Source organism: Odontesthes bonariensis, chromosome 12 (assembly GCF_027942865.1).
Source record: "Odontesthes bonariensis isolate fOdoBon6 chromosome 12, fOdoBon6.hap1, whole genome shotgun sequence".
NCBI lineage: Eukaryota > Metazoa > Chordata > Actinopteri > Atheriniformes > Atherinopsidae > Odontesthes > Odontesthes bonariensis.
In genome coordinates this window covers 11,147,444-11,174,679 of record NC_134517.1, presented here as the reverse complement: position 1 = coordinate 11,174,679, position 27,236 = coordinate 11,147,444, and the positions used below count along the sequence as shown (strand labels likewise).

At 40.8% G+C, this 27,236-nt stretch overlaps 1 protein-coding gene across 4 annotated transcripts; it reads left to right on the top strand.

Annotated features, from left to right (window-relative positions):
• The first annotated feature begins 898 nt into the window (after nt 1-898).
• traf3ip1 (TNF receptor-associated factor 3 interacting protein 1) lies at nt 899-25,790 on the top strand. 4 transcript variants are annotated; one of them, XM_075479083.1, is made up of 16 exons: nt 899-1,143; nt 2,961-3,029; nt 5,712-5,873; nt 6,625-6,753; nt 6,858-7,406; nt 7,524-7,601; nt 7,967-7,990; nt 8,753-8,828; nt 9,472-9,492; nt 10,742-10,823; nt 11,346-11,438; nt 11,640-11,775; nt 11,854-11,890; nt 12,032-12,108; nt 18,658-18,875; nt 21,494-25,790. In XM_075479083.1, exons 1-16 carry the CDS (start codon nt 1,021-1,023, stop codon nt 21,657-21,659), a joined length of 2,040 nt encoding a protein of 679 aa, XP_075335198.1. In that variant the 5' UTR covers nt 899-1,020; the 3' UTR covers nt 21,660-25,790. The 4 variants fall into 4 exon arrangements, with proteins under 4 accessions (XP_075335198.1, XP_075335196.1, XP_075335197.1 ...); XM_075479081.1 differs by having other exon boundaries at nt 11,343-11,438; XM_075479082.1 differs by lacking the exon at nt 7,967-7,990 and adding an exon at nt 7,760-7,780 and having other exon boundaries at nt 11,343-11,438.
• Nucleotides 25,791-27,236: the final 1,446 nt, after the last annotated feature.

The following is a 27,236-nucleotide window of genomic DNA, read 5'->3' as shown; positions in this document are numbered from 1 at the left end:
ATCATTGGGAACGTGAATGTGATGTTTATTTCTTAATCTATTAACTTGCTTACTTACTTATTTGTTTGTCTGTTTATAATGCAGCAATATCATTTCTATTTGAGGATTAATAAAGTGTTATTCAGTTAATTCATTCAGTTCAATTCAGTTGAGACCAGACTTTGATCCCATTATTGCTCTGTCAAAGTTAGTGTTCACCACATTGAGATAAGAAAAACAAATAGCCTGCACACATACTACAAATCCCTCTCAGAAGACTGTTGGCTGATGTGCACAGAGCCATTAAAGTGTTCCTAATTTGATCATGTTTCAGAATTATCTTCAAGTGGTTTGAATTTCTTTGCATTAATCTATTCATAATTATCCACAAATGACAAAGCAAAAACAAATTATTGGAGTGTTCTGGTAATTTACGAATATAAAGACCTCAAATATCCCATTTAGTAGAGTCATTTGATACAGTAAGTATTCAGTCCTCTTGCTTATTACTACAATGGCAACCACAAGTCTCCTTAGGATGATGATTCTATAAGCTTGGCACATCTCTAGATTTCCCTCATTTTACTCGGCAGTTGCATTCAAATCAACCAGACAAGGACCTCTGAGATGTTTTTACTTCATCATGCTAAAACTAATCAATCCGAAGGTAAGGTTGTTGGAAGCTTCTGATAATGTCACCCTTCTAATGTGGACTTTACACATATAAGTACAATTTACTAAATGTATTTATTTCAAAAGTAACAATGAAATGAAATGATGCTCATTGTTGTACAGTCTCTCCATCTATCTATCTGCTCTTTTCAGCTTTGTTGGTCGTTGGTCGCTGTTGCTATGGATACAAAAATGCTTAGCAACCGTAAGCCCTCCGCGCAGGCGCATTCTTCATCGGGTGATGCACTGTGGGATTGCTGAGTATTGACATAGCAACCAAGCAATAGAGCCGCTAAGTATTTCTCTCCGGATCAGTTTTTGCTTCCCTTTCAGCTGCTAAAGTCGTTAGCTTTGCTTTCTGCTGCTGCCATGAATGCGGCAGTGGTGAAAAAGACCCAGGACATGTTGGGCAAAGTGATAAAGAAACCGCCGCTGACGGAGAAACTGCTAAGCAAGCCGCCGTTTCGATACCTTCATGATATCTTCAGTGAGGTAAGCCCGAAATGCCTCGTTTGTGTTACAGAATATCAGGAAGCTATGCTTGTTTATGTTGAACTAAAATACTCTTTTTTTCCGTGTTCTATCTGGAGCTGTATTATATTAAAAACGCATGATACAGTATGAAAGCTAATATATCAACAGTAGCATGGAATACTGAGAAGCTAATGAAGCAAATTATTATGCAACATCGCTGCTTTTGCAGTTTTAGCTGTCGGCTGTTCGTTAAGCAGTTACAGCAGTGTCGTCTCCAATCAAAGAGTTGCTGGCGTTTATTAGGAAGACGCGCAAATGTGTGCTTGCCAATGAAGTCAGTGGCTAGCTACTTGGCTAGCCATACCAAAAGCATCGTCCAGTTGCTAGGCACGACCTGAGCCCACACAGGGATCAACAAACCAACTTAGTCCTCTACTGGCTTATTGGAGTGAGAAGATTTTGACACTTCGTGTGGCTTACTTTGTCATTGCCTTTATTCCCCGTCACGTTGACAGCACTGATGCTGAGCCGCTTTTAATGCCGGCCTGTTTGATAATCAAGAATTATCAGAATGAAGTGTTGTTAAACAGCGTTACTGTCCTTGTGTTGTGATTGGTCAAAGCTGCGTACAAACCAAGTTTAGCTGCACTTGTACAACAACCTAAAACCCGAAGTCTGCATATCAACTTACACATTAAAATGCCTGTTTTTTTTTATTTATTTTTTGTCAACTTAGATCGACTCCACGGCAGCTATTACTCTTGAACAAGAAGCTACAGTATAGACCAGGGTCAGCTAGTAGTTTATAGCATACACATTAAACCACAAATCTGAATTTAAATCAATTGAATAATGCATTATTAATCCAATAGAGGAAAATTATTCTTATTATTGTTAAATACTGTATTGATTAATTTTGCAGCATAAAGAATCAGTAACCCATCATTAATCATTGTAAAAAAACATGTTTTGTGGGCAAGAATGACTTCCTGTAGCATTCTTTGTTGCAGTGGAACTGAAGAAGCCTCTGACTGAACACTGTTGTTTGATTAATTTGATATGCTGAGGGTATGCAATGTTGCCCACTATGTTAAGCAACTTGTGCAGCATTCTCTGATGCATAATCATTTCCAGGAGCTCCAGAGCAACGAGTCAGCCTTTTTAATAATCTTTTTTCTGCTCCAAAAAATAAAAAATAAAACTAAACACTGGTAGAACTAGTAGAGCTAAAGTGTTGCGGGAAAGATCAAATGACATAGGAATCAGTGGATCCATTAAGATCATTTTTGTAAATGTCAGATCAAAGTTACATCTGATGTCCATCATTAAATCTCATCAGCATCATTTTCTGTTCTCCTCAATTACAGCTCTTTGTAAATATACGCAACAGACTCTTTTGGCACAAGTTGCCAAGTAGTTTAAATCTTTTTCCTTTTTTTTTTTTTTTTAAACAGAGGTAAGAGCTCATTCTCACACTACCTGTTACGTTGTCTTATATTTCACGGCAAGTTCATGTATATTTGACAGAGGAAAGCATGTGACTCTGATTTTCAGTGTGTCAGAATCAGACTCCAGGAATTGAGGTGTTTAAGGCAAATGTTCAGCTTATTAGCAGACGTAGTACAGCTTCAAGTCTAAGCTGACACTTAGTAAAACATTTGTATGGCATTGTTAACCTGCAGTAACTACTTCATATTTTATAAATACAATGCAGACTTTGGCTTTTGATGTAGAGTCTTTGTTATACATGAAGCTGTGATACAGGTGGGGTTTATTTAAGCATTTCTAAGTTGTAGAAGTATGAGACAATTACTTTTTTTTCTCACCACTTTTAGGTAATCAGGACCACTGGTTTTATGAAAGGTCTATATGAAGAAAATGAAATGAAATCGGATAGCGTAAAGGTAAGTTATCTATAATCTTCTGTTACTTCCAGCCTTGTGCTACACAGAATTGATACAATTTTTTCCTTTCTTAATAGTGTTCCCCCATGTTCATTGGACTCATTTATGTGCTTTTTTTGTGTTAAGAAGCAACCTTATATGTTTGAGATTACCCATGTGTTACACTGGACAGTCTGTGCGTGCGTGCGTGCGTGTGTGTTGGGTAACCGAACACGTTGCCTGGATGACACGCTCTGAGTGAGAATACTGACTGAGAGCATTCGTGGAGGTGTCAGAACTCACGTCTGCCCTTTGCAAGTTGATCCCAGATTAAAACTGGATGGGACGCTGCTACACCGAGTCTTCTCAACTTTCCCTTCAATAAATGTTTTGACCAATTACCACAGAGAGCACAGTGATGCAATTTAATGTTAATTTGTCATTGTTGTATTTATAATTCAATCCTTTTTGTGCACTGTTGTAGTTCTTTTTTACTACAAGATGACTTAATAATTCCAAAATCAAGTGACAATATTAACATTTCTTTAACATATTTTTCATACATATTATTCATGACCTGATAATAGAAGGATGTCTTAAGATGTGCTGCCAACTTGTTTAAGAGCCTCACATTTATTCAGTTACTGGACAGAATAAATAGAATTGTATTTAAACTTTTTAAAATGTGTTGGCTTTGAATAGAGTCACTCCTCCTCTGCGTCGTGGGAGTTAGTTTAGGGGGTTTGGACCTCCAGTCAGGATGCTCCACTGACATCTCCCAGCAGGGCGGTGTTTTGGGCATGTCGCACTAGGAGGAGTCCTCAGGGTAGATGCAGGACCTGCTGGAAGGATTACTTCTCTCAGTTGGCTTGGAAACACCTCCGAGTCCCCTTTGGAAGAGCTTTGGCAGGTGGCTGGGGAGAGGGAGGTCTGGGGACCTCTGCTCAAACTGTTGCCCCTGGGAACCAGTCCAGGATAAGAGGCAGGAAAAAGATAGATGGATGAAAAGACTATTTAATGGTTTTTTCTGCACTTTGGAATGTATATTGTTTAATTGATATATTTTTAGAGCAAACACTAAGGGCCATCATACATTTTTATCACAATTTACCAAAGACACCCACTAAAATCGATTTGGGAGTTCAGAGGTGATTTCACACTCCCCTGTGACCTCATGGTGTTGCGTTTGCACAACTGGAAACTATTTACTTTATGACCAAATAAGTTCAGTGTTCATCTCTCTGGTCTTTTTCCACATGTTTCAGGAGTCTCCCTGATAGCGAGCTACAAACAGGTTTTCTTAATGCAACTCTTTAAGTTGTGGCTTTTTCCTGGACATTCCATCATGAAGCCAGTTTTTTAATGAACAGCTTAAAGTGTTCCTCTGGACAGACACTCTAATCTCTGCTGTGGAGCTTTGTAGCTCCTTCAGTGTTAACTTTAGCCTATTTGTTACTCTATTTCTGATAATGCCCTCTTCCTTGGTTCATGAGTTTTGTTGGTCTTTCCTTTATTGGCAGGAGATATTAAAAGCAGTAAAAACATGCCTGAGGATCAAAGAAAAAAAAAAACAACAACATTTTTTAGGAATTATAACGAAGACTCCAAAGGGTTGTTTTATCCTCATAGATCAGGAGCATTGTTATATAGCACTGGCTTTGAATGGGGTCACTCCTCCTCTACGTCGTGGGGGTTAGTTTCAGAGGTTTGGACCTCTCATCAGGATGCTCCACTGAGGTTTATTACGGTGTTTGTTTGTTTTTAATTCATCCTCTGAGGGATGTTGTGATATATTTAAAAGCCATCCCTCAGTTGTGCTAAAGAGCTTTGTCCCTGACCTTTTTTCAGATTTTATTGTGCTGCAGCCTTTGTGGTGAAAGGAGCTGAACACACATATGTACGCACTACTTTTTTAGTCGTTTAGTTGTTAGAATTTTTACACTATCATTTTACTTGAATTTCACCTGTTTGAACTTACTAGTGTAGGTTTGTTATGTAAAGTCCCAAAACACTTAATTTCAATTACAAGTTGTAATGCAACCCAATAGGAAAAATACAATGGGGGGTGAATTCTTTTTCAAGGCACTGTAAAAAAAACTGTTTCCTCCAGTTCCTGTACATGTCATTCAGTATTAACGGTGCCTTCCCAGATGTGCAGTTTACCTATACCAGGTGCACTAAAATAGTCTCATATCATCAGAGATGTTGTGTATGACGAGCCCAACGGTCCTTCTCCTGTTTTGCACCTTTCGTTATTTGAAGATACGCGTTTCAGATTTGGATGGGTCAGATTACAGGACAGTTTTCAATCCGTTTCAGTCAAAGGAAGATAGCTGTGATGGAGTTTCAGCTAATTTTTGCTGATACAGATGTCTACACATCGTCTTTATGAAGTGTTCCTGAATCCATGCTGTGATTCCGACTCCACAGTATCTTCCCTTCTTCATCTGCATGCACATGCAGTGCACATGCATTCCCTGGATTCTCTGAATCTTTTATTGTATTGAGTACGGCTGTTCTTAGATAGTTGAATTATTATTATTATTATTAACAGTCTTTGACAGGGTGGTGAGTCCCTGTCTCTCTTTGCCTCTCTGCTGGATGAAAAAAACTTCCACTGGTATTCCCCTGCTTATATTCTTAAAAACTTCTTCTTTTTTTTGTTCATTTCTCTCATTCAATCCCTTTTTGTTTTCTTACCAGGACAAGGACTCTAAAATAGCCTTCCTTCAGAAAGCGATAGATGCGGTGATGTTGGTGAGTGGTGAGCCCCTGGCTGCAAAGCCCGCACGGATTGTTGCCGGCCACGAGCCGGAGAAAACCAATGAGCTGCTGCAGGTCATCGCCAAGTGCTGTCTCAACAAGGTCTGTGTTACTGGAAGATTACACACATGCACACACTAACAAGCTAACTTTAAAAAAACTGATTTAAAGTAAAAAATATATTTATTGTTTACTTTTGTTTCTTCTATACTGAAGACCCTAATATAGTTATGGCACTACACAAAAACTAAATTTAGCATCTGTTTTTCACATTTAGACACGATGCGCTTGAGAAAATGCTTCAGCTGTTGCAGGGAGAGCATTAAATCCTGGAAAGGATTGTAAACAGATGAGCTGATGCCTCAGGGACCTGTGTTTTTTAAAGTGTATGGATGCAATTTTTGGTGATTTTAAATGTTTTTGTTTTTTTAGAGCTTATGCAGTGAGAATTTGCTGTTATGAAGTGATCTGGTTAAGGTTCACTTTGTATAACACCTATTGAAGAAATATGACAGGGCTTATGACAGGTAACATGAGCCTGGAGGGGCAGCTGGTCAGATTCATGTCACACACTAAGAATAAGAATTTATTGTTCCAGTCTTTTTACCATCTTTGAAGAGCATGTGCAATAATGGCACTATTGTCCGTGTTACTTCGTGTTACAGTACTGAAACCTTTTTGACCCTTAGCTGTAAGAGTTGTTGTCTTGCTGAGTGAAACTTCAGCAAAAAGAAGCTTTTAAATGTGATTTTATTTTATTTTTTGATCATTTGATGCTTTTGAAATACTCGCACAATATCTTACTGACTTTTGCTGCAAAAACTCGAATGATTTCCCTTTATTTGATCTGTAGATGTCCAGTGATGAAGCAGTGAAGCGAGTGTTGGCAGGAGACAAGGTGGACTTGAAAACAAAGGCCAGCACCTCCAAGTCCCAGGGTAAGGAGAATAGGGAGGGACGTGAACGTCATCAAGATAGAGATGTAAGTCACCGGCACTCTAAAAACTTTTTCATTTTCATCCGTTGTACAATGTTGTCTGTTGAACTTTGGTCGTTACCGGTTTTTGTCTGTATGAACAATTCAAGGAGAAAAAAAAGATAACGGAGCGCAGCGGTAGTCGGGATCAGAAGGATCCAGATCAGCCCAAAGAGCCGGACAGCCGACGCAGAGATGGAGAGAAAGAGCAGCAGCGGGAGCGGGAGCGCTCCGACAAGCACCACCGCGGCGAGCAGGAGCAGCACGCCAAAGACAAGAGTCGAGACAGGGATCGAGACAAAGCGCGAGTCCGGGACCGGGACAAGGAGAAAGACCGAGAGAGGGATCGGGACAGAGAAAGGGACAAAGATAAAGACCGAGAGAAGGATCGGGACAGAGAAAGGGACAAAGATAAAGACAGAGAGAAGGATCGGGACAGAGAAAGGTACAAAGATAAAGACAGAGAGAAGGATCGGGACAGAGAAAGGGACAAAGATAAAGACAGAGAGAAGGCCAGAGGGAGAGAATCCCACAGAGATCGGGAAAGAGACAGGGAGAAACGGAGAGACGGAGATAAAGACAAAGACAGAGAGAAGGACAGAGAGCGACACAAAGACGGGGACGAGAGGAGCAAAAGTGGAGAGAGTGGCAATAACAAGGTATGCCATTCAAGCTTACATTGCATTACATTGCATTGCATTGCATTGCATTCCCTCCTATCAGGCCTGTTGGCAGTGAACAGCATCATTTACAGGCGTTGGTCTTTCTGTGCGCAGGTCAGAGAGTCAGAGGAAGCACCACAGAAACCCAGTCCTGAGGAGCTCAGCAGCAAAACAGCCAAAACTGTGCCAGTGGTAAGTGGTAATCAGGTGATTTCCACTTTTCTGTACGATTCAATCAATAAATGACTTCACTTCTTTTGTTGTTTCCCTACTTGAAAAATTCAACAATTTATGCAGGTTGTAGTAATCTCTTTAATTATATCTAATGCTGGGACTCTTATTCTTCCTAGGAACAAAAACCAGTTGAAGAGGTAATAAAGCTTTGGGAAATGATCAGTAGAAGATAGGCCTCCACACTGAGGGCAGTTTAGCGTTTGAATGTCGTTCTGATGTGGCTTTGCTTTTGGGCTTCTTTGGGCAACACTTGGTTGCACTTGTTGCTGTTGTAATGTGATGGTTTAGTGTTTGGGATCATTTTGTGCTCTGTGTCTGTACAGCCCACAGAGGTAGTTGAGAACCAGGTAAGAACAGTGTCTGCTATAAAAGTAGAGATGGTGCAGTAGAACCCTTCCTGTCCAATAAGCATCTGTGTTTTACTCTTGCTTTTTTTTTTAATGTCTTCTGAGCTTCAGGATGATCAGGGAAGGACTTACCTGTGTGTGGCTGTTCATCTTTTGATGAAGAAGCCGAGCCAATGTGCTCACTGCTCTATAGAAATCATAGTGTCAGGCAGAAACACTCTTTTAAAATGAAGAGGTCTGTGTATCCGGACGTTTGACTGGTGCTGCAGGCCAGGCAGTGCGTTCAAACTGGTCAGCTGTAACACGATTATACTTATTTGAAAGTTGAAATGTGGGTGTGTGTTGTGAGGCTTGGGATTTTCACTCACACTCTATTTTCAGTCGTGAAGTTAACTTTTAGAAAATATGTTTTAATTCATCCCACATCCTTCCTGATCATCATGCACTTGTCTGTATTTATTCCCATCACAGCAGTTTCTTTCCAAATCGAAGCAGCCTTTGCTTGTGTGTTGCTAGACTATCAACTTTTAGTGCATATTTATTTGTGTTAATTCGTGTATTTAGTTCTCAGATCTAAATTGAGTGTGGTAAAGTGTTGTTGGATGTAATCCTGTGTATTAAACCTCAACTGCTTTCCCTTCTTCAACTTAAGGATCTTGGAAACTTTTCTCACATGAGAGCGATGGATGATCATGATTTGAGAGATGCACAGAGCAGGGCAGCAGTGACTAAAGTCATTGATATATTTCCATTCTTTTGCAGAATGACACTCCAGCCAGAATACCTCGGCCTTCGTCTGCCAAGGGGCAGAGGAGGAGACCCAAAGTCGGAAGTCAAGGTAGCACCCCGCAGCACCTTATTCTATGTTCAGCAGCATGTTTTATTCATTTTGATGGCACAGGTGAGGCGTCTGTAGTTCAGAGCGAGGAGCGGACTGTGTTTTGATCCCCAGCTGTCTCCGACCACATTTCGAGGTGTTCTTGGGAAAGTCCCTGAAGCCCACGTTGCCTCTCATGTGTTCATCAGTGTCTGAGTGTGTGTGTATGTGTGTGTGTGTGAGAGAGAGAGAAAAAGCACTGTGTTGTCTGTAACAAACACTCACTGAGAAGTGCTGTAATGAGTGCGTGTGAAGTGGTGAATGTGGCTTGCTGTATAAAAGTGAAAATTGCTTTATAAATGCAGTTAATTTACCATTTCGATGATGCTCTTGACTGCACTTTGATCACTTTTTAGTTGATGGCTTCCTATTTGTACTTAAAATGATCAGCTGCTTCCTTTTAATGGTGTACATCATTGTAGTGAATCAGACTTAATAATGCTTCATGGAACTGAAATTAAGATAAATGATTCTACTAACACATTTCTTATTAATATTGTAAAGATACTCAGTCTGTTAATTCATGTGTTACATTACTCTGCGATGACTTGTGTGCTTGGAGGAGAAGGTAGATTAACAAAGTGTTCTTTTCTGCTCTTAACAGATGAGTCTGACAGCGAAGGAGGTGAGTGTTCTCACTGTTTTATGCAGGTACTTGCTGAGAGGATATGAAAAGGTTTTTATAATTCCAGTGAGATATTTTTTGGTGGATATGGGGTCAGCATGACAGGAGACTCGGTTTAGTTAATCTGCAGCCTTTTGAGCAGACTTGTGACAGGCTACGGTTATGTACTTCCACACCGATGAAGTGGATGCTAACTGCTATGTTAGCTACAGCAAATGAATCGGTCTTCCAATCTGAGTCAAGACAAGCTGCCAGAGAAATGTTCTCCCAAAATGTCACATTGTTCCTTTAGATTCCAGCTTAACAAGGTTTAGGATAGTTAGTGCAGTAACTCACCGAGTGACTGAATGATTTATTACATGTAAATATATTGTTTGTTGAAGCAAGAAATGGCCATTCAAGATGATTTGTGAAGCCCATCTTTATAGACGGCGTCTCTATGGGCTCCTAACATTCCTGACTGAACCCAAACTGAACTGGGTGTGCTGGTAAATAGGACACATTCAAGTAGTAAAGAAAACACTTGGTTGTTTATAGGAATTCTTGATAAGTTCAGAGTTAGGCCCAAAAGGATGACGGATATTTATAGACTTTAGAGGGAGTCCTTATTACTTCAAATTTAGAAGAGAGCAAAGGTGTCATAGATTCTTCTGGTGTACTTACACCGATCAGCCATAACAAAATGTGGGGATATGTTTGAGGAAACCTGCATCCTGTTATTCACAGGTTTGGAACTGTGACATTTACCACATATCTGATACATAATTACAATTATTGTTAATTATTATAATTGTACCATTTCTCTTTGGGATTAATAAAGTATGTTTTAATTTAATTTAACCTTAATATCTAAATATTTTTTACAGGCTACTCACAAACTGCCATATGGTACTATTTAATAACACTCACCTATAATCAGGCCTCCCCGAGGGGGGCAGCACCGGGCTCCACCAAACCTACAAGTTAAACCGCTGCAGGTCTACAAAGTCCAGGAGTCAAGCAAGTTTTCAGGAGATTTTAAGTTGGTCATTTTAAAGCACAGGAAGGATCGTAGAGACTTTTAAAATGTTTATGACTGCACCTTGCTTGGTCACGGTGGTTCCATTTATGAAAGACAGGTGGAGCGTGGTACATATTTGTGTAATCTTGATATTTGTTTCATGAAGTCTCCACTTTGCTAATGGTGTTTGCAGTCCTTCTTCAGTCATCTGAAGCTGTACACTGACTCATCATTGCTCTCCGTTCACAGAAGGGGATGCTCAGGCAGCTCAGAGACCTCAGGAAAACGGAGACACTGGAGGATCCTCAGTGCCATCTGACATGGCTTCCAGGTCCGTACTGTTTCTTTATCTGTCCCATGCACATACACCAAGTTCTACACAGTGGGACCAAGACTTTTATCACTTTGCAGTAACATGCAATATTATACTAGAAAGAATATTTATGAAGCTCAGAATGTTTCTGTTGAAACATATCAGAGAGAAGTTGATGTCATTTACTTATTCCAAAGTGTCGTCGGTTCTCGGATCAGCTCCAGTAGATTTTTCCGATTTGGAAACATAGGAAAGTCCTGTTCCTCAGCTGACTAATTGGTTCCGATTGGCTGGTCAGGCAGCATCTGTTATTGATATTCTGAACGTTGTCCAGAGCAACTTTATCTTCCCGAAGTGTGAATCGCTCAGTGTGGCTGTCACAGAGTGAATATTTGGAAAATCTCAGAGGCACATTATCACAGTCTTGGTTTGTTTGAAATAAACTGTGGGAGTGACATGTTTCTTTGTCAGGAAATAAATTTAGGTCTGAAAGCAGCTGTTAGATTAGGATGTATGGCTTTTTTTTGTATTTTACAGCAGCAGTAAACGAATAGCACGTCCAAGCAGTGCTCGCCCGGCACCTCCTAGAGTCAAGAGACAAGAGAGCTACTCTGATGTGACCCCTGCCGAGAGGTGACTTCATCACTCACTTTCACTACTGTTACTCATATCAGGCAATTACTGCCGCCTCCTTTGTGTGAATTCATTCTTCTTCCTAGTCTAGTTGATGATATGGTACAGGTTGTACAGATTGATGACTATTGACCAAATCAGTCACGTGTTCCATGAAAGTAGAAGTTATGTAGATTAAAAAGTCAAGCTCGTGTCTTTAAGGCTGCCAAGTGCCAAACCCCTAGCACCTGTCATCATGGATGGAAGGAAACTGTCGGAGGATGAGGAAGATGAAGATGAGCAATTTCTGGTTGAGGAGGCGGTGCCTCCACCCCCAGATGTGTCTGAAGTAGAGAGAGTAGGTGACTTAAAGATTGATTTTAACCCGAGAAACCCCAAGCTTAGGATATTTACCTCCTATTTTTCTCTATTGCAGGAACCTGCTCAAGAACTAGACATTGAAGAGAAACATGGTACTTGGTTACATTTTCTGTTCTGTTACATTAATTTAAACAGTAGGATCATTTTTCAGCTTTTTATTCTTTTCATTTTTTTTGTGGAAGTGCTGAGTTTTGCGGTTGGAAACAGATCTTTTGTTGTTTCTCTCACTGCAGGTGGCCTTGTGAAAAAGATTCTCGAGACAAAGAAAGACTATGATTTAGCACCATCAACCCCCAAATCTAAAGAACAGGTAACTATCACAATGAATTTAGTCATTCCTTCCATCTCTGCTAGAGGGTGGTATTAGCTAAGTTCTGCTAACTGTTGGTGCCGTGACATAAAACTCAGGCTAAATCTCTTTATTTCTGGGAAGCTTGCTCTCAGGGAACACTTTCACCACAGACCTGGCTTTTATCAAAAGAAAGATGTAAACAAATTGAGTGAGCAAGTGTAATCGCAGCGCCTTCCAACCACAAAAATTTTCCCCTTCACTGAAGCTGTAGAGCTAATAACCAAACAAGCAAGCATGGCACCTAACAGACCACACACAACTGATGCACACATCTAGATGTCTGGAGCTAAATTAGCTTGTTTTCTTGCGTTGCTCAACATTTTCTGCACGCTTAGCGTTTTTTTTTTTTTTTTTATTATATTGTGGTTGTTTTTGGGAACAAACTTTCCTTTGGACTTTTAGAAAGCATCTTCTTGGAACAAACTTTTAGTTTGTAATCATGCTTAATTCTCCCTTCTGTCCTGTCCTGGTCCAAAATCAGACTACGCACAGCTCGTGTTTTAACCAGTCACTGAGGCTGTCAGCCTTCTAAATATCCTCTTTGAATATTCTCCATTAAAAATGAACATGTAGATAAGGGTCACACCTACCAATCAGGTTTCTCCTTTTCTTCTGTCCTCTTTGATTTCATATTTACGTTGCACACGATGGAAAAGTTGTCTGAACATGACGGGTTACGTCCATTGCTAATGGGTTCTCTTCTGTCCACCTGTTTATCAACCCAGAATGCACTCTCTTCATCAATATTTGAAGTGAAACTGTCAGAACCTTACAGTTTGGTCTGTACTCTGTGGTGTGAGGTGGTGTATGCTGCCTGCTTTGGGTGGTCCACTTCACTGAAGCATGGTCTCCCTGCATCCCATCCTAGCTGACCACCCTGACTGTGATGGATACACTGTTTTGGCCTGTCATTCATGCAGAAAGGCCCCTGATCTATCTCTTCCCAACTGCACCCTCAGACATCATCCCTCATAACTCACACCTAAAGTTATTGAAGCTTAACCAGCAGGAAACTCAAATAGCTTATCAGGAATTTGTAGGCCCAACATTAAAAAAAACTTTAAAAGTAGTGTTTTTTATATATCTGACCACCTCAATGGTCAGTCCAACCACACATACAAACAGACGTGCATAGACAAAACACTGAAAATAACAGAGCTCTTTGTGTAACATGAGTACAGCCTTGTAGAGATTATCCTAATTTTCTTAATGTAGCCTCCTCGATTTCCAGGGCCTCCCAACCTCCATTTCAGGGTATCACAGTATCCTGTGTACTCTGCAGGGTCAGCTTAGTGCAGGTATGCCTGCTTATTGGAGCTGTGGACTCTTCAGTCCACCCCTCCATCATTATTGGCCTTGCCTCGTCAGCTGTATAAAGAGCTATAATGACTTCCTTCCTGACATGAAAGGGTGGAGAGGTCAGCTTAATGGAGCAGTTTCTTTTTTTTATTGTAATCATAGTGAAACTCACAGAGACAAAAATGTAAATATTGAGTTTCCTCATTCTATTTGGTTTGACCTTTTTCAAAGTGCTGCTGCCTTTCGCCTCTTTTGTGCCTATATTTATCAAAATAGTGTCTGAATTGGTCACAAACCACTCAGTTTTAATTTAACGTTAACTACATAGAGGTCTACTTTTGAAAGATTTTGTATACTTAGGAAAATTAAGTCTTTATTTTGTCTACGTTCTAGTTTCTGCTCTGTATCATTCCCAAGATAATTTAGCTCTTGCTATGCTGGTTAAGAAAAAGGAACATTTTAACAGTTGTGTGATTGTATTTTGCCATGTCCCACCACAGTGTGTGTGTGTGTGTGAGACCAAAGTATTTGCTGTATATTTATGGGGATGACCCTCCTCATGACCCTTCAGCAGCCTTGTATATTATTCCAAGATACTTCTCTTTTTATTTAGACAGAATCTGCCCCTTGCAACAGCTGCGTTTTCATAAGAATTTTTGTGTACTCTTTTTTTTTCCCCTTTTCTTTACCCCATCAAATTAGCCTTGATGAAGGTCTGTAATGTATAAATAAACCCTGTGGCATACAAATGGATGGCTGTTGAGTGAGAGTCACGCAGGAGAAGGGCCAGAATACTCTCTGTAGAATTGTCAAGAAAATAAATACGCCTCTCTGCAGACCTCTGTGTCTTCATAAACATCCAACATTTTTTTGTGGAAACACAAGGAAATGACCCTGTGCTGTTGCATTAGTCATATTACATTTGTTGAGGGCATATTGACTTGTTTGAAGAGTTTGGTTGGGTTTAAGAATACCTACCTGAAGGCAGCCAAATGTTTTAATTCCAAGTTAGGACCTCAAAACCTTTTGCACTCTTAAGAAAGTTTCCATTTTCTTTCACTGTGGAATAACTAGTCATCATAGGAAGTCGATGAATCATCTCAGTCCACCCCATACCCCAGGGTGGCGATCTTATTATCTCCCCAGGGGCCTACAGTGACCTTAGAACAACATTCTGTAACTTCAGTGCGTCTCTCCTCACCTCACTGACTCCAAGTTATTTTTATATTCTAGCTTGACTTTTGAATAGCCTTTTTATGAAATATGGCAAGGAGGACCATAAACAGAATTGTCAGACTATGATTTGCTCCCGGCTCACTTTTCAGAGCACTCAGCTTCAGGAGAACCCTGTAAAAACCCTCTGGATGTGTATCAGTGTCTCCAAATGGACATCAGTAGCCATTACATTAGTTCCTAGAAGCTCCCAAGTTAAAAAAGTTCTGTAACCTACCTACACAAAACTTTTTATTTCCTATTTGTTTTAGTTGTGACCTGAGCTTTAATTCGTAAAGACTGGTGGTCTTTAACAAGTGAAACTCAACTTGATTGTGGGTGTCACCACTCTTCTGAAAGCTTTGACATTTATTGCTTGTCCTTTTGTTTTGATGAAACTTGGTCTAAAAATTGGCAGTAATTACAGCTGATAATAATGGTAATAGTAATGAACAGGTCTCTTTCAAAGAAAAAGTGATCTCTCACAATCAACTTGAGGTCTAAATCATTGTTTTCCCACTTAATGATACCCTCAGGGTTGCTATGGTATTAACACATTCTGTGCTTGTGAGACATTTTTCTTGTCAAAGGAAGCTTTGAAGAATATTTTTCTCGACCACAGAAAATACCCAAAAGCAGTCCATAAATCACATTTAAGCATGGATTTCCTAATTAAACTAATTGAGCATGTGATGAGGGGGAATTTCACATTGTACTGAACTTTGACGTGTCATTTGGTCTAAATGTTATAAAACTTCACTCAACAAGCATGCTGTCATGTAACTTAAAATGGTGAAGCAGACATTATAAAAAAGAAAACATGGTCTTCAAAACAACTGCCTTAATACAAAAAAAAAAGGAAATTGACTAAAACCTTATCAGGCCTTAGAGCCTTAAGGAAATACAACCTCAGACGAACAGCAACACTTGAAATGTCAACACAGCTATTATTCATTTACGAAAGACTAAACAAAAATGTAGAGGCAGTGTGTGGAAAATGTCCACATACTGAAAGTAAGTCGCAGCCAAGGGCTGCAGATCAAACGCACTTGATTAATTGATCATCATTAAGTGTGAGAGTCTCTATAAAGGCAGAAGTTTTGTCAGTTTGCTGCTCTGGAGCATTCAGCTGTGTGTTAACACAATGCCAAGGAGGAAAGAGATCAGCATTGATCTGAGAGAAGCAATTGTTGCTTCTGGGAAGGGTTATAAGGACATTTCTAAATGATTTGGAGTCCATCATTCTACAGAGAGAAAGATTACTTACAAGTGTAGGACATTCAGGACAGCTGTCAATCTTCCCAGGAGTGGACGTCCCAGCAAGGTCACCCCAAGGTCAAAAAGCCAAGAGCTACATCTCAGACTCTACAGGCCTCAGTTAGCATGTTAAAGGTTAAAGTTCGAGACAGCACAGATAGAAAGACTGTATTTTCATATCTTTAAGACCTGCTGAGGAACAGATCGTATATATGTTTTATTGTGTCTGAAAAGGGAAACTGAAACTGTGTCAACCTGCAACCAAAATGCTGTGGCTATCAAAGTGAGATGTCAAACTTCTTAGTAAATCCCTGCATTTTCCCACTACTAACCAAAGGCTGTGTTGTCCTCATTGCGTGAAGCTTCCATTGTCTAGTTGATTGGAAAAATCTTTCCCCTCCATCACTTCCTAGTCCACTGTGGTCACCGTGTCTAAATATTGTTGTGTCATCAGGGTGAACAAAAGGAAAACTAGGAGCACACGGGTCTCGTAGACCCTAACAGAGACCTCCATAAAGCTGTGATTTATATCTACCAAGACAGAGTGCACACGAACAAGGGGTCATGTTTTCACACCAAGTTTTTTTTATTTTCCAACAGAGAAGGAGAGGGGTGGGGGTAGCAAGGGGACGGCAAACAGAATGAAGCCATGGGTCCTGTCTGTGCTATGCAGACCAAAACCACAAGTAGGCCAGCCCAACGAGCCATTGGAGTATTTGTCTAGCTGCAGTGTTCATAGCGCTCAGTGGAAAGCCACCCACCTTGCTGGGGGACCACTGCGCTGAGGCATTTCAACCTTCACACTCTTGAGTCACCACAAACGGTCAACAGAGTGAGGCCATCAGAAATGTGGACTTACTCCCTGAAAGGGAATGGACGCCAACGATAATGTTTGATGTCATCTTCACAGTGTGGTCTTGTCTGGTCGAGCTGCCTGTCAAGATTTGAATGAGTTAGCTGTTTGATTTGTTTGAGGAGATGGTTTGATAAGGTAAATGCTTGTTACGCCAAAATGAATGCCAGCCGTTCCATGCCAGGCATAGCTGTTACCCGAGCAGCTTCTGTGACACGTTGTGTGTTTTGAAGAGGAAGCTGTCATGTAGCTTACACTCTGTTGTGAGTATCAATTCTGCTGCCTCATGAAGGCAGGTGCTCCCATCAGAGGGACCAAAAAGTGCAATTTGGGTCGAGAATTGCACTTGAAAGGAGGCAAGAGTGTAGCAGTTGTTATTTAATACAGCAGTAAAATAACCCCACTGCCACAGCCTGTTTCTAAAATAAACAAACTTAAAGACTAAGACTGTGGGTGGGGGTGATGTGTGTTCGCTGTGTGCTGCGCCTGATCCTCCGGTGGGTGTTTGTTGGTGGGTGTGTGTGTGTGTGTGTGTTGCTCAAGGGTTGCAATACAGAGTACCTTCACATTGCACAGACACACACAGGCCTTGCAAAGTCCAGCTGAGCAAACATCCTCGGGTTTGCTTTCTGCCAAGGGAGTTCCTTCCCTAATACCTTCGCCTCCTTTTCACCATCAAGGCCCTGAGTGTAATTAGGATGAAGCAAATCCTCCTTCAGCAGCACACCATGCACTGGAAACCTTCAACAGACCAGTCCCCCTACTTTAGCCTACACAATTTAGCAGCATGTTTGATCTTTGTATACACAGCTAGCTTGGTCGAATTCCTCCTTTGCGTTTTAGCCTTGAAATCCTAAACCACTAAATGCCGCCTTGCTCTGGTTCTGGGCATTGGAGACTTTGCTGGCAAAGGTGGAATTCCTAAAGAGTGTTTATGTTTTGGTCTAGAGACACATCAGTAATTTCTGTGTGTTTTCATATAGTGGTTGGATACATCACTGTGTGTTAGATAATTCAGATCATTAAAAAGGTCTTTCTCTGTTGGTGTGTTTGATCATCGTGTTGACCTACCTGTTCGTGATTTAAAGAAGATTTAAAGAGGTCGTGCCAGGTTTTCTGGTGTTACTTTCAGCCACAGAAAACACGGGTTTGTCTGTAGCCCAGGCTGTTGTGTTGTAGTTGCCTTTCCACACAGAGATGGGCATGAGTTGCTGTACATTGTAAGAAAGCAAAGGTGTTTCTAGAACATGAAAACATGTAAACCTATTTAGCTGCGTACCATACCAAAATAACTTTATCAACCTGTATGTAAGGAGCTATTTGTAAAGTTAGTTTTTGTTTTTTGGTTCGAGTTTTAATTAGCTAATTATGAGTAACTTTATTTGATTCATTTCAGTGCTTTATTTAGATTAGATCTTTTGCTAAATATTCCTTGTTAGTTATTTGTTTAGAATATTTTGGTAATTGGGTCACACTGAGCACCTGAAGCTATTTGTGTAGGTAGGCACCTGGAGTACCAGCATGCACCTGGGTGGGCCAATGTTTTTTTACCAGGGAAAAGGAGAGAGCAGCAGGCATGGTTTTCTTTGTTCTTTTGTTTGTTTTATTGTTTTGAAATAAATCATCAGAAAACGCAAGAATTCATCTTGGACATTCATCTTCTTTTGCTTGCTTTAAACCACATCCCCCATGGTGCATCAGTGGTCTTTTGATTTTGTTTGGTTTATGTTTAATTTGTTTTTTATGGTCACTACACTGTACATGAGAATAATATTTTTTTCTTAATGGTTTCTCAAATAATCTAAGATGCTGGCAACTAAAATGTAACATTTCGTTTACTTTGTTCTGCAGAAGGTCAGCGTGAATGTTTTTAATTCCACTTTCAGAACCTGGTTTCCGAAGCGGCGCGTAAGAAGGAGCGAGAAATGGTGACGCGGGAGATCGAGCGGCTTCGTTCCTCCATTCAGATGGTGTGCCGTAGTTCCCTGCCTTTGGGTAAGATCATGGACTACATCCAGGAGGACATGGATGCCATGCAGGCTGAGCTGCACGCCTGGCGACGGGAAAATAAGGAGCACGCCAAGGCCTTGCTGCAGGAGCAGAGGTGGGCTCGCCACACACCCAGCACGCTGTTTGTTAGGTGCTGCTGAGTTAGCTCCATGAACAGACTCACCCTCTCATGCAAGCATCTCTCTAACACGGATTCACTCAGTTCCAATTCAGATTTTTTTACATGTTGTTCACGAGGTAAATAGCTGAGAAATTGCTCATTTCTTATGTTACACTTAGACCTGCAAAAGATGATCATTTAGTTTGGAGTTGAAGGACACGTATCGTGTTTTTTTTTTTCTTTTCTGAGGTCTTAGGAAATGTCTATGCTGTGCTTTGGTCTACTATACTACAGAGAAACATATAGATGAATTTCTAACTTTTGATCATTGGACTTGGCTTTAGAGCTAGAACAACTGGAGTCCACTCCTACAGTGCACGTATAGATTGGACACAAACTGCATCCTGAAACTGCTCGAGCACATTTGAACTGTGTGGGAGAGCGTACGCTACCTAGCCTGGGAGCTAATAATAGCACAAGCAGCAAATCAGGCTCACACTACCACTCATCACAATGACAGAAAAGTACTTGACTGCCACAAATAGTCCCATTTCCCTCGCCTGCAGTGTGGTCACAGACAGTTGGTACGGATTTCTTTTTTGTTGAGAGTCATGTGTTGGCCTGGCCCAGGTTGTTAAAGGGCCCGTGGCTTGTTTATGCTATGTTATCGGACTTATTGCAGTGTTAAAACGATGTATTATCATCTTAAAGCTTAAAAAAAGATACATGTTTTAGTCATTTTTTTATGCAAAATGAACTTGATTTATCCAGTATTCTCAAACTCTTGGTCAAGACTTTTTATTAAAAATTGAAGGAACATGGATTTCCTTTTATGGTCAAATTCTCCAGGCAGTGCGCCCCAGCTAGAGCATGCACGCTACCCACAGTAATCATTTAAAAGCAGATGTTTTAGCCCTGGAAGGAACAAGTGATCCACAATTGTTTCTCTTAGCATGGAACTAGGTTTCGGAGTTGTTTACAAGAAAATGTGTTTCGGGTTGCGAGATCAAGATGACGCTTTCCAGCTTCCCTAAAGAACCAGCCGAATCAGTGGGTGCAGTTTGTTTTTTCCTGGGCAGCAACACAATTGCTAAAATTTTTGGATTTGCTCGCCGCACGTCACAGATGACAGCTTATGATCAAGGCCGAGTACGTCAGTGGCTTTGCAGGGAGATTAAAGTTAAAGTCTAACAGCAGCAGTCTGAGCCAGAAGCGGTGGTGACACTTATTGCGTTGCTTCCACAACCACTCAGAAACATGGAGTTATTCAAAACCATTGTTAACATTATCAAAATATATAGTGAGGAACAGAAAGGCAACATAATCTATATGTTGCACAGTAAACTCATGATCATATCAGAGACGTCCTGCTGTAATCTCTGTTGTGATGGTTCATCGTGCTGCTCACGGTCATACTGTGGATCCGGTTCTGGTTGGAACACGTATGGCTGGATTTAAGATACAAGTTGGAGCATCTTGACTAGGGTTGCAAAGGGGCGGAAAATTTCCGGAAAGTTTCCGGTAAATTTCTATGGGAAGTTAAGCTTGGGAATTTTGGATATATTCCATATTGGAAACTTTCCGTGGGAATAATGGGAATTATGGGAACTAATGGGAATTTAGGAGAACTAACTGGGAATATATTATATCCAAGCATAAATATAAACAGAAGTCATAAGAAAACATGCATACAAACTGTTTTCAACAGATTTATTTGTAAGTAGAGTAGAACACGTTCTAAATACTTGTTTCATGGATAAACAAAAACAGGAGTGTTGGGTTCAATATTACCCATCCCCTAACCCCACTCATTCAAAAATGCCAATAGACTCTTCCTGGGCCTCATCAACATCCAACAACATGTCCCCTTCCTCAACATCCAACTCTGAGTCTTCCTCTTCAGTGTCACTGTCCAGCCCGGTTGAGGATGGCTCTGTGTCAGGCTCAAAGAGCTTAAGGTTTGCGCGAATGCCAACCAGCTTTTCCACTCTCACATTTGTGAGCCTGTTGCGAACCTTTGTGTGGGTGTTGCCAAACCGTGACCAGTTGCGCTCGGAGGCGGCTGATGATGGTGGGATTTGGAGGATGATGGAGGCTACAGGTGCAAGGGCCTCAGATTCAAGTCATGATGATGCTAAAATATACTTTCCTCAACTATATTTAAGTTCCCTAGAAGAGCCAACCTTCAATTTTGAAAATTCCCAGTTTATTCCCATAAATTCCTGTTAATTCCCTTAAATTCCCATGGAAAGTTCCCATCTTTAAAAATTCCGGGAATTTTGCAACCCTAATCTTGACTGGTGTAACCAATGAGTAATGTGCGTTAAATCACAAGTCAGCAACATCCTCTCCCCACTCCAAGTGTCCAGGAATTCAACCAGTCAGAAGACACCTTTAAGCACTCCTTAAATCAGCGTTGTCCAGGGCTCACCCAGATAAATAAGAGTGCTGTTGGAAAAATAAGTTGTTGAATAGGGATCCTATATTAAGTTGAAAATATGAGGTATTTACCGTGAGAACAACTAACTTTTCTACCGTATTTACAGGTCAGCATCGACGAGCGAACTAATCCACATAAGCATTGAAACTAACGCTGTTTGTGTGTGCCGCAGTGCGACCGACAGAGCCGTGGAGCCTCTTAAAGCAGAGCTGGCTGAGCTGGAGCTGCTGATCAAGGACCAGCAGGACAAGATCTGTGCTGTGAGGTCCAACATACTGAAGAATGAGGAGAAGATCCAGAAGATGGTGACTGGGATCAGCTTCTCCTCCAGAACCTGAGAGAGCAACAAGAACTAAGAGGAGAGTAAAACCAAATAAAATGTGCTCTGACTATTTAAGCAAGAGCAGTTTCCCGTTTAGAGAAGATGGTAACGCCATTTTTTCTTCTGTGGGATGGGACCAAACACTGCACTGTTAGGCTTTGTTGTCAGTACAGGAGAGGCACATCTGGAGAGGGAAACATCTGTAAGACCGGTACATAAAAGGACCCCGCAGTGGCTCCCATTCTTTAGAAATATTTAGATGATGGAACTGAAAATGTGAATGATGGCATTGGAACTCAAGCAGCTGATGAGCCTGACAGATGGTGAATGAATCGGTGAAGTTCACCCGTGTGCTCTGCACACTAACCTGACGCCACCTTTGTTCTGTAATGGTGCCTTTGTGACATGAGCCGGTGCTCAGCTCATGACTTGAGAGTTGGAGTCCGTACTCAAACTGAATGCTGGCTTGGCGGCACATTAACTAACCACTAGTTACAAATTCAAATGTACTTTTTTTTAAATCACAAAAAACAGGACATTATTTTCGGGATTTTGTCTTTGTTATGAGCATTTGAAGTCTCTACATATAATTTGATTGCAGGTACATTTTCTGGTCCTTATCCAGGAAGATGACTGTGGTGTCAGACTACCTTATTAAAGACACTCCTGGCACAGTCGGCTGATTCAAACCAAGAGAAAATAATAACGGGGAAAGGAAATTTGAGGGATTTAGGATTGATATGGAGGGTCCTGGTTATGTACTTTTAAAATTGTTTAATTTTTCTCTGGATTCATTTACACGACATGCTGGTCTTTCACTTTATTCACTTCTTCTATTTAAAACAGTTCTCCTTTAGCTACGCTTCCTTTTTCAGAAAAAAAAAAAAAAAAAAGATTTACGCTGTTTTTCTCATCCATTTGTGTAGAAGCCAGTTTAGGGTTGTTCCTCCATCCTCTCTTCCACTCTAGAAGCACTGCTGCACTTTGATAAGTTACATTTTAAAATCTTTTAGGAAAAAAGGATGCTCTCTGTCAAGTAAGGAGTGTTAGAGTCCTTCTCTTTCTGTCATAGCTACTTTCAAAAAGACACGCAAACTTTTTGTACTTTCCAGATTAAACATAGCATAAATCTAATGCAGTGAGCTTGCGGTTGTTGAGATCTCATATTTTCTGTTCGCACTGTAGAATTTGCCAAACTGTTCCTGTGTTTGGGACCAATACAGTGTTTGGGCAGATGGAACTTTATGTGAAGTTTATTTATAAGTAATAAAATTTAAAAAAATTATATTTTACTAGCTTCTTTTGCAGCTATATGAAATGTACTTTACACATGTAACTAATATGAAAATATGAAGCAATACGAGACCAATAATGTGGTTGAGGTGAGAGACTGAAAATGTCCCAGTTTTCCTCTAAACTCTTTTCTCCATGTGGGAATAACCTACAGTTCTTTCTCATGGTGCTCCATCTCACCCTGAGTGAAGATGATGTAATGCCAGATCATTCCACACTGCTGGGGACATTGGTGTACGTGCAGTTGCTTCCTGTCTGAGATGCAGTCATTAAGTCTTTACCATGAAACACTATGAAATCCAGCTTGGATTGAGGAATGTAATTCAACTTATTTTTTTTGTTTTTTTATTGATTCCAGTTGTATGAGAAACAGTTCCATTCATTCATATGAGACTGCGTTTTCTACGCACAGGGTTTGCATTCCTGGAGCCTGTGCGATGAAGCAGGATAGTGACTCAGTGAGGAACTTTAGGTTTTTCAGTTTTTACCTTCTATCACTATGACAACTAGGGATGGGAATTCTAATTCCATTTTCGATTCTGCTTAACGATTCGGTTCTTTATCGGTTCCCTTATCGATTCTCATTTGAGAAAAAGAACAACAAACCGGTCGATTAGCATCAACTTTGTTCAGTTTAGAAGTAACACGAGTCATGACCTTACAAACCCAACAACGGTGAGGTCCACATTGGTCTATCATGGCCTGGGTAATTTAACTCTTCCCTGCTCTGGTGAAAGGAGAAGCTGGAGGTAGACGTGAACTGGGGGTAGTACCACCAGCCTCTGGCTCTGAGCCAGTCAGGCTCTGTCTCTCATGATTTCATCTAAATTTAATGCATGAGAAGGCATTCATTTAACCTTAACCGTTACTAACAGCAGGTTTTACAATGAGGCAAATGGCGCTAACATGATAGGCAGTGTTTGTTAGTTAGTTAGTTACCTGCTGTGTTAGCCGAGGACATGCTAACGTTGCTAACGTTGCTGGGTTCAGATTCACCGACGTTAATCATTCATTCATAGTTATTGCATGTTGGTAGTATTTCCTCCCTTTGGTGAAATATTCACTTTGCAAGTTGCCCTGTTGTTGTCTTTTTTAGGGAAGTGTAACCAAACTTTCGAGCGTTTGTACCGCTTGGGCGCCATGTTTACTGTTGACTGCTGGCTGCACTGGACTCGCCACGCAACGCTGCGTGGTGATGTCATTCGCGCCCACTGGAATCGATAAGGGAATCGTTTGCAAAATCGCCAAACGATTCCAAGGAATTGAAACACTGGGAACCGGTTCTCCACAAGAACCGGTTTTCGATTCCCATCCCTAATGACAACTGATGCTGGAAACCAATGTAAGAGATAAACACATGTAAAAGCACCGCCTCCTGACCAATCAGTTCTGTCATAAAATGAAAAAAGTTTTGTGTTGAAACTGCGCTGCTTTTCCTTTCACTGAGAAGCATCCTTCTGCAGAGGGGAAGGATTATGGAGCCTGAAATAGAGAGACTGGTTCAGCTAATGCTTGGCCCATTCAGACTTTTAAGGATTTGGAGATAGTTCTTTTCCTTCATTAATATCATCTCTGGATTCTAAAAGCTTAGCTGCCATTTTGTCCCACGCTGTATGACTGTGCAGTCCGCAGCGTATCCAACTCGCTGAATTGCATCGGATCATGTCTGTATGTTCATAGAATTCTTAAAAGCTTATTAAAATCACTGAACTAAAACATTCATTATTTAGCATTTTAACGCCGGGGTGACAGAAAAATGATCTTAGAGATTTAAAATAGGCCAGCTGGCTGGTGTGAAAAGCTATTTTGTTTGTGCGTTATTTGGTGCAGTGAACATCTGAAAGAGCCGGTGCTGCATCTGCCTGAGTCAGACAGAAAACTTTCACACCACTCATTTCATTAAAAACACAAATGGAATGGCAGTAAGTAATATTGAGTCATAATTTACACATTGTCATAGTTTTTTTTTTCCCTTCCTTCCAGCTTTTGCTGCTACAGCTGCTTTTCAGCCTGCCAGACAAAGGATTGCGATTGGCCGTTAAATTCTAACTCCAGCTGTCTTACATAAATGCACATATTCAGAGTAGGAAATTTGGGTTGACGTACTGAGTGGATGACCAGCATCGTAGTACCACTTAACAAGATCTCCATTACTAAGGTTTAGTTGCCCCAGGTACCTGGATATGTTGAACCTGCTTCATTGTACGGGCTCCTGTTGCCTGCTCAGACCAGCAGCTTAACAAACATGCAAAGGTTCTATACTCCTTCAAAATGAATATCTGTGTGCGTAAATGATGCATCTGTGCTAAGAACATGAGTTAATTGTGATGTTGCAGACGATGTGGCCGAGCAAGGACAAAGCAATCTGTAAATGAATGGAACTGGCCCTGTTTGTTTTCGACAACTGTGGAAAAATATCCAACTTTCAGCTGTATGTAGAGCAGTTACCCAGCGGGCTGAATCTTATAGGCTTTCATTTTGTGAGAAAACAACTACATTTACACTTCTGTCTGATACAAAGAGAAGGCTGCATTGCAAAGCAATGGGAGCCATAAACAGCAGTCAGACTGCACTGACATATTCAATCTATTTTCATCAGTATTACTTTAATTCCATCCGACATAAGAGGTAAACATACAGGGGGTGTATGAAAAAATTCATCAAAATCTTAAAAGGAAAACTTGTAGCAAAGTGGGAACCTGCATGCTCCGATATTAAATAACTGATCACCGTTTCTAACTTGGCCTCAGCTTCTCCTCAAACTGTACATTATGTATATGTGGAGGTTGTATCATAGTTCAAATGATTCTATAATTTTGTAGTGGAGTGAAATAAATGGGTACATTGCAATAAATGTTTGTCTCTTGTTTATTATTTGTAATGGAGGCGTGTTTAGAGAGAGTCCCAGACTGAGAGTCAGAGTGGCTTTATGGTGGTGGTGTAATGAGAGGGCTGGGCTGCTGTAGTTAACATGAGTGAAATGATGAAGAACTGCTTTGTAATTCGGAGGATTGTGTTTAATGTGGCATCTTGCTTGGCCAAATCGTACTCAAGGAGAGGATTTTCTTCTCCTTGTAAAACATTTGACTTTTCTTTTAAAGGTAACACGTAACAGTAGCAGCAGCTTCTCTTTGCCAAGTCATGAAACACCTGCAGCCCACAAAAAGACGATATTAGGAAGCCACTCCTGACGGCTAATATGAGAAATTTGAAGAACACTTTTGTGATGGAAGGAGGGGATTTAGCTCTATGTCCACAATAGAAGGCATCACATCCTCCTCCAGCTAAGTTTTGGACCTCATTCTTTTGAGGTCCTGATCTCACAAATCCTTAAAGGGATAGTTTGCCTCTTTTGACATGAAGCTGTATGACATCCCATATTAGCAATATCATTTATGAACATTGACTTACCCCCCGCTGCGTCCTGTGAGCCGAGTTCCAGCTGAGTTTTGGTGTCCACGAAGGTAGTCCGGCTAGTTGGCTGGGGCTAGAAAAATAAAGCGTCTTGCTTCTCAAAACAATATGCGTTCAAAAGAGTAATACATTTGCATCACAAAATCGTTCTCGATGAAAAAGTCAGACCTCACATCGCTTGGCGCTATTTTTGCCTCCCTTGATATCAATGCGTCCAGCCACCTAGCGATAGCCGCACCTGTTACGGTGTTTACTGCTCGGTCTGCGCTTCGGTCTGCACAGTTTACATTGGACGCATTGATATCAAGGGAGGCAAAAATGGCGCCAAGCGATTGTTTTGAGAAGCAAGACGCTTTATTTTTCTAGCCCCAGCCAACTAGCCGGACTACCTTCGTGGACACCAAAACTCAGCTGGAACTCGGCTCACAGGACGCAGCGGGGGGTAAGTCAATGTTCATAAATGATATCGCTAATATGGGATGTCTTACAGCTTCATGTCAAAAGAGGCGAACTATCCCTTTAAGTGAGGCCAAAGTTGTGCATAATGCTCACAGTTGTCACGTAGGGTGAGGTGGCGTGGTGGTGAAGGACCCAGATGCAGATATCCAAAGTAAAACTTGATTTATTTCAAGGAAACGACAAAAAGCGCGGCTGAGCCGGAATACAAAAACCTGACAAAAAACTTGAATGAATAGTTTTAAGTTTGTGCAGCTGAGGGGAGAAACACAGTGAAGCTGATGGCAAGAGTTACTGAGGGGGAAAATGGCAAAAAACTAGACTAACCATGAACCTAAAACATAACAAAGCTAACAGACATGACAAGTCAGTTCCAAACGATTATTTCCTGTGTATTGGAGCCACTAAACTAACCTGTGCATTGTATACC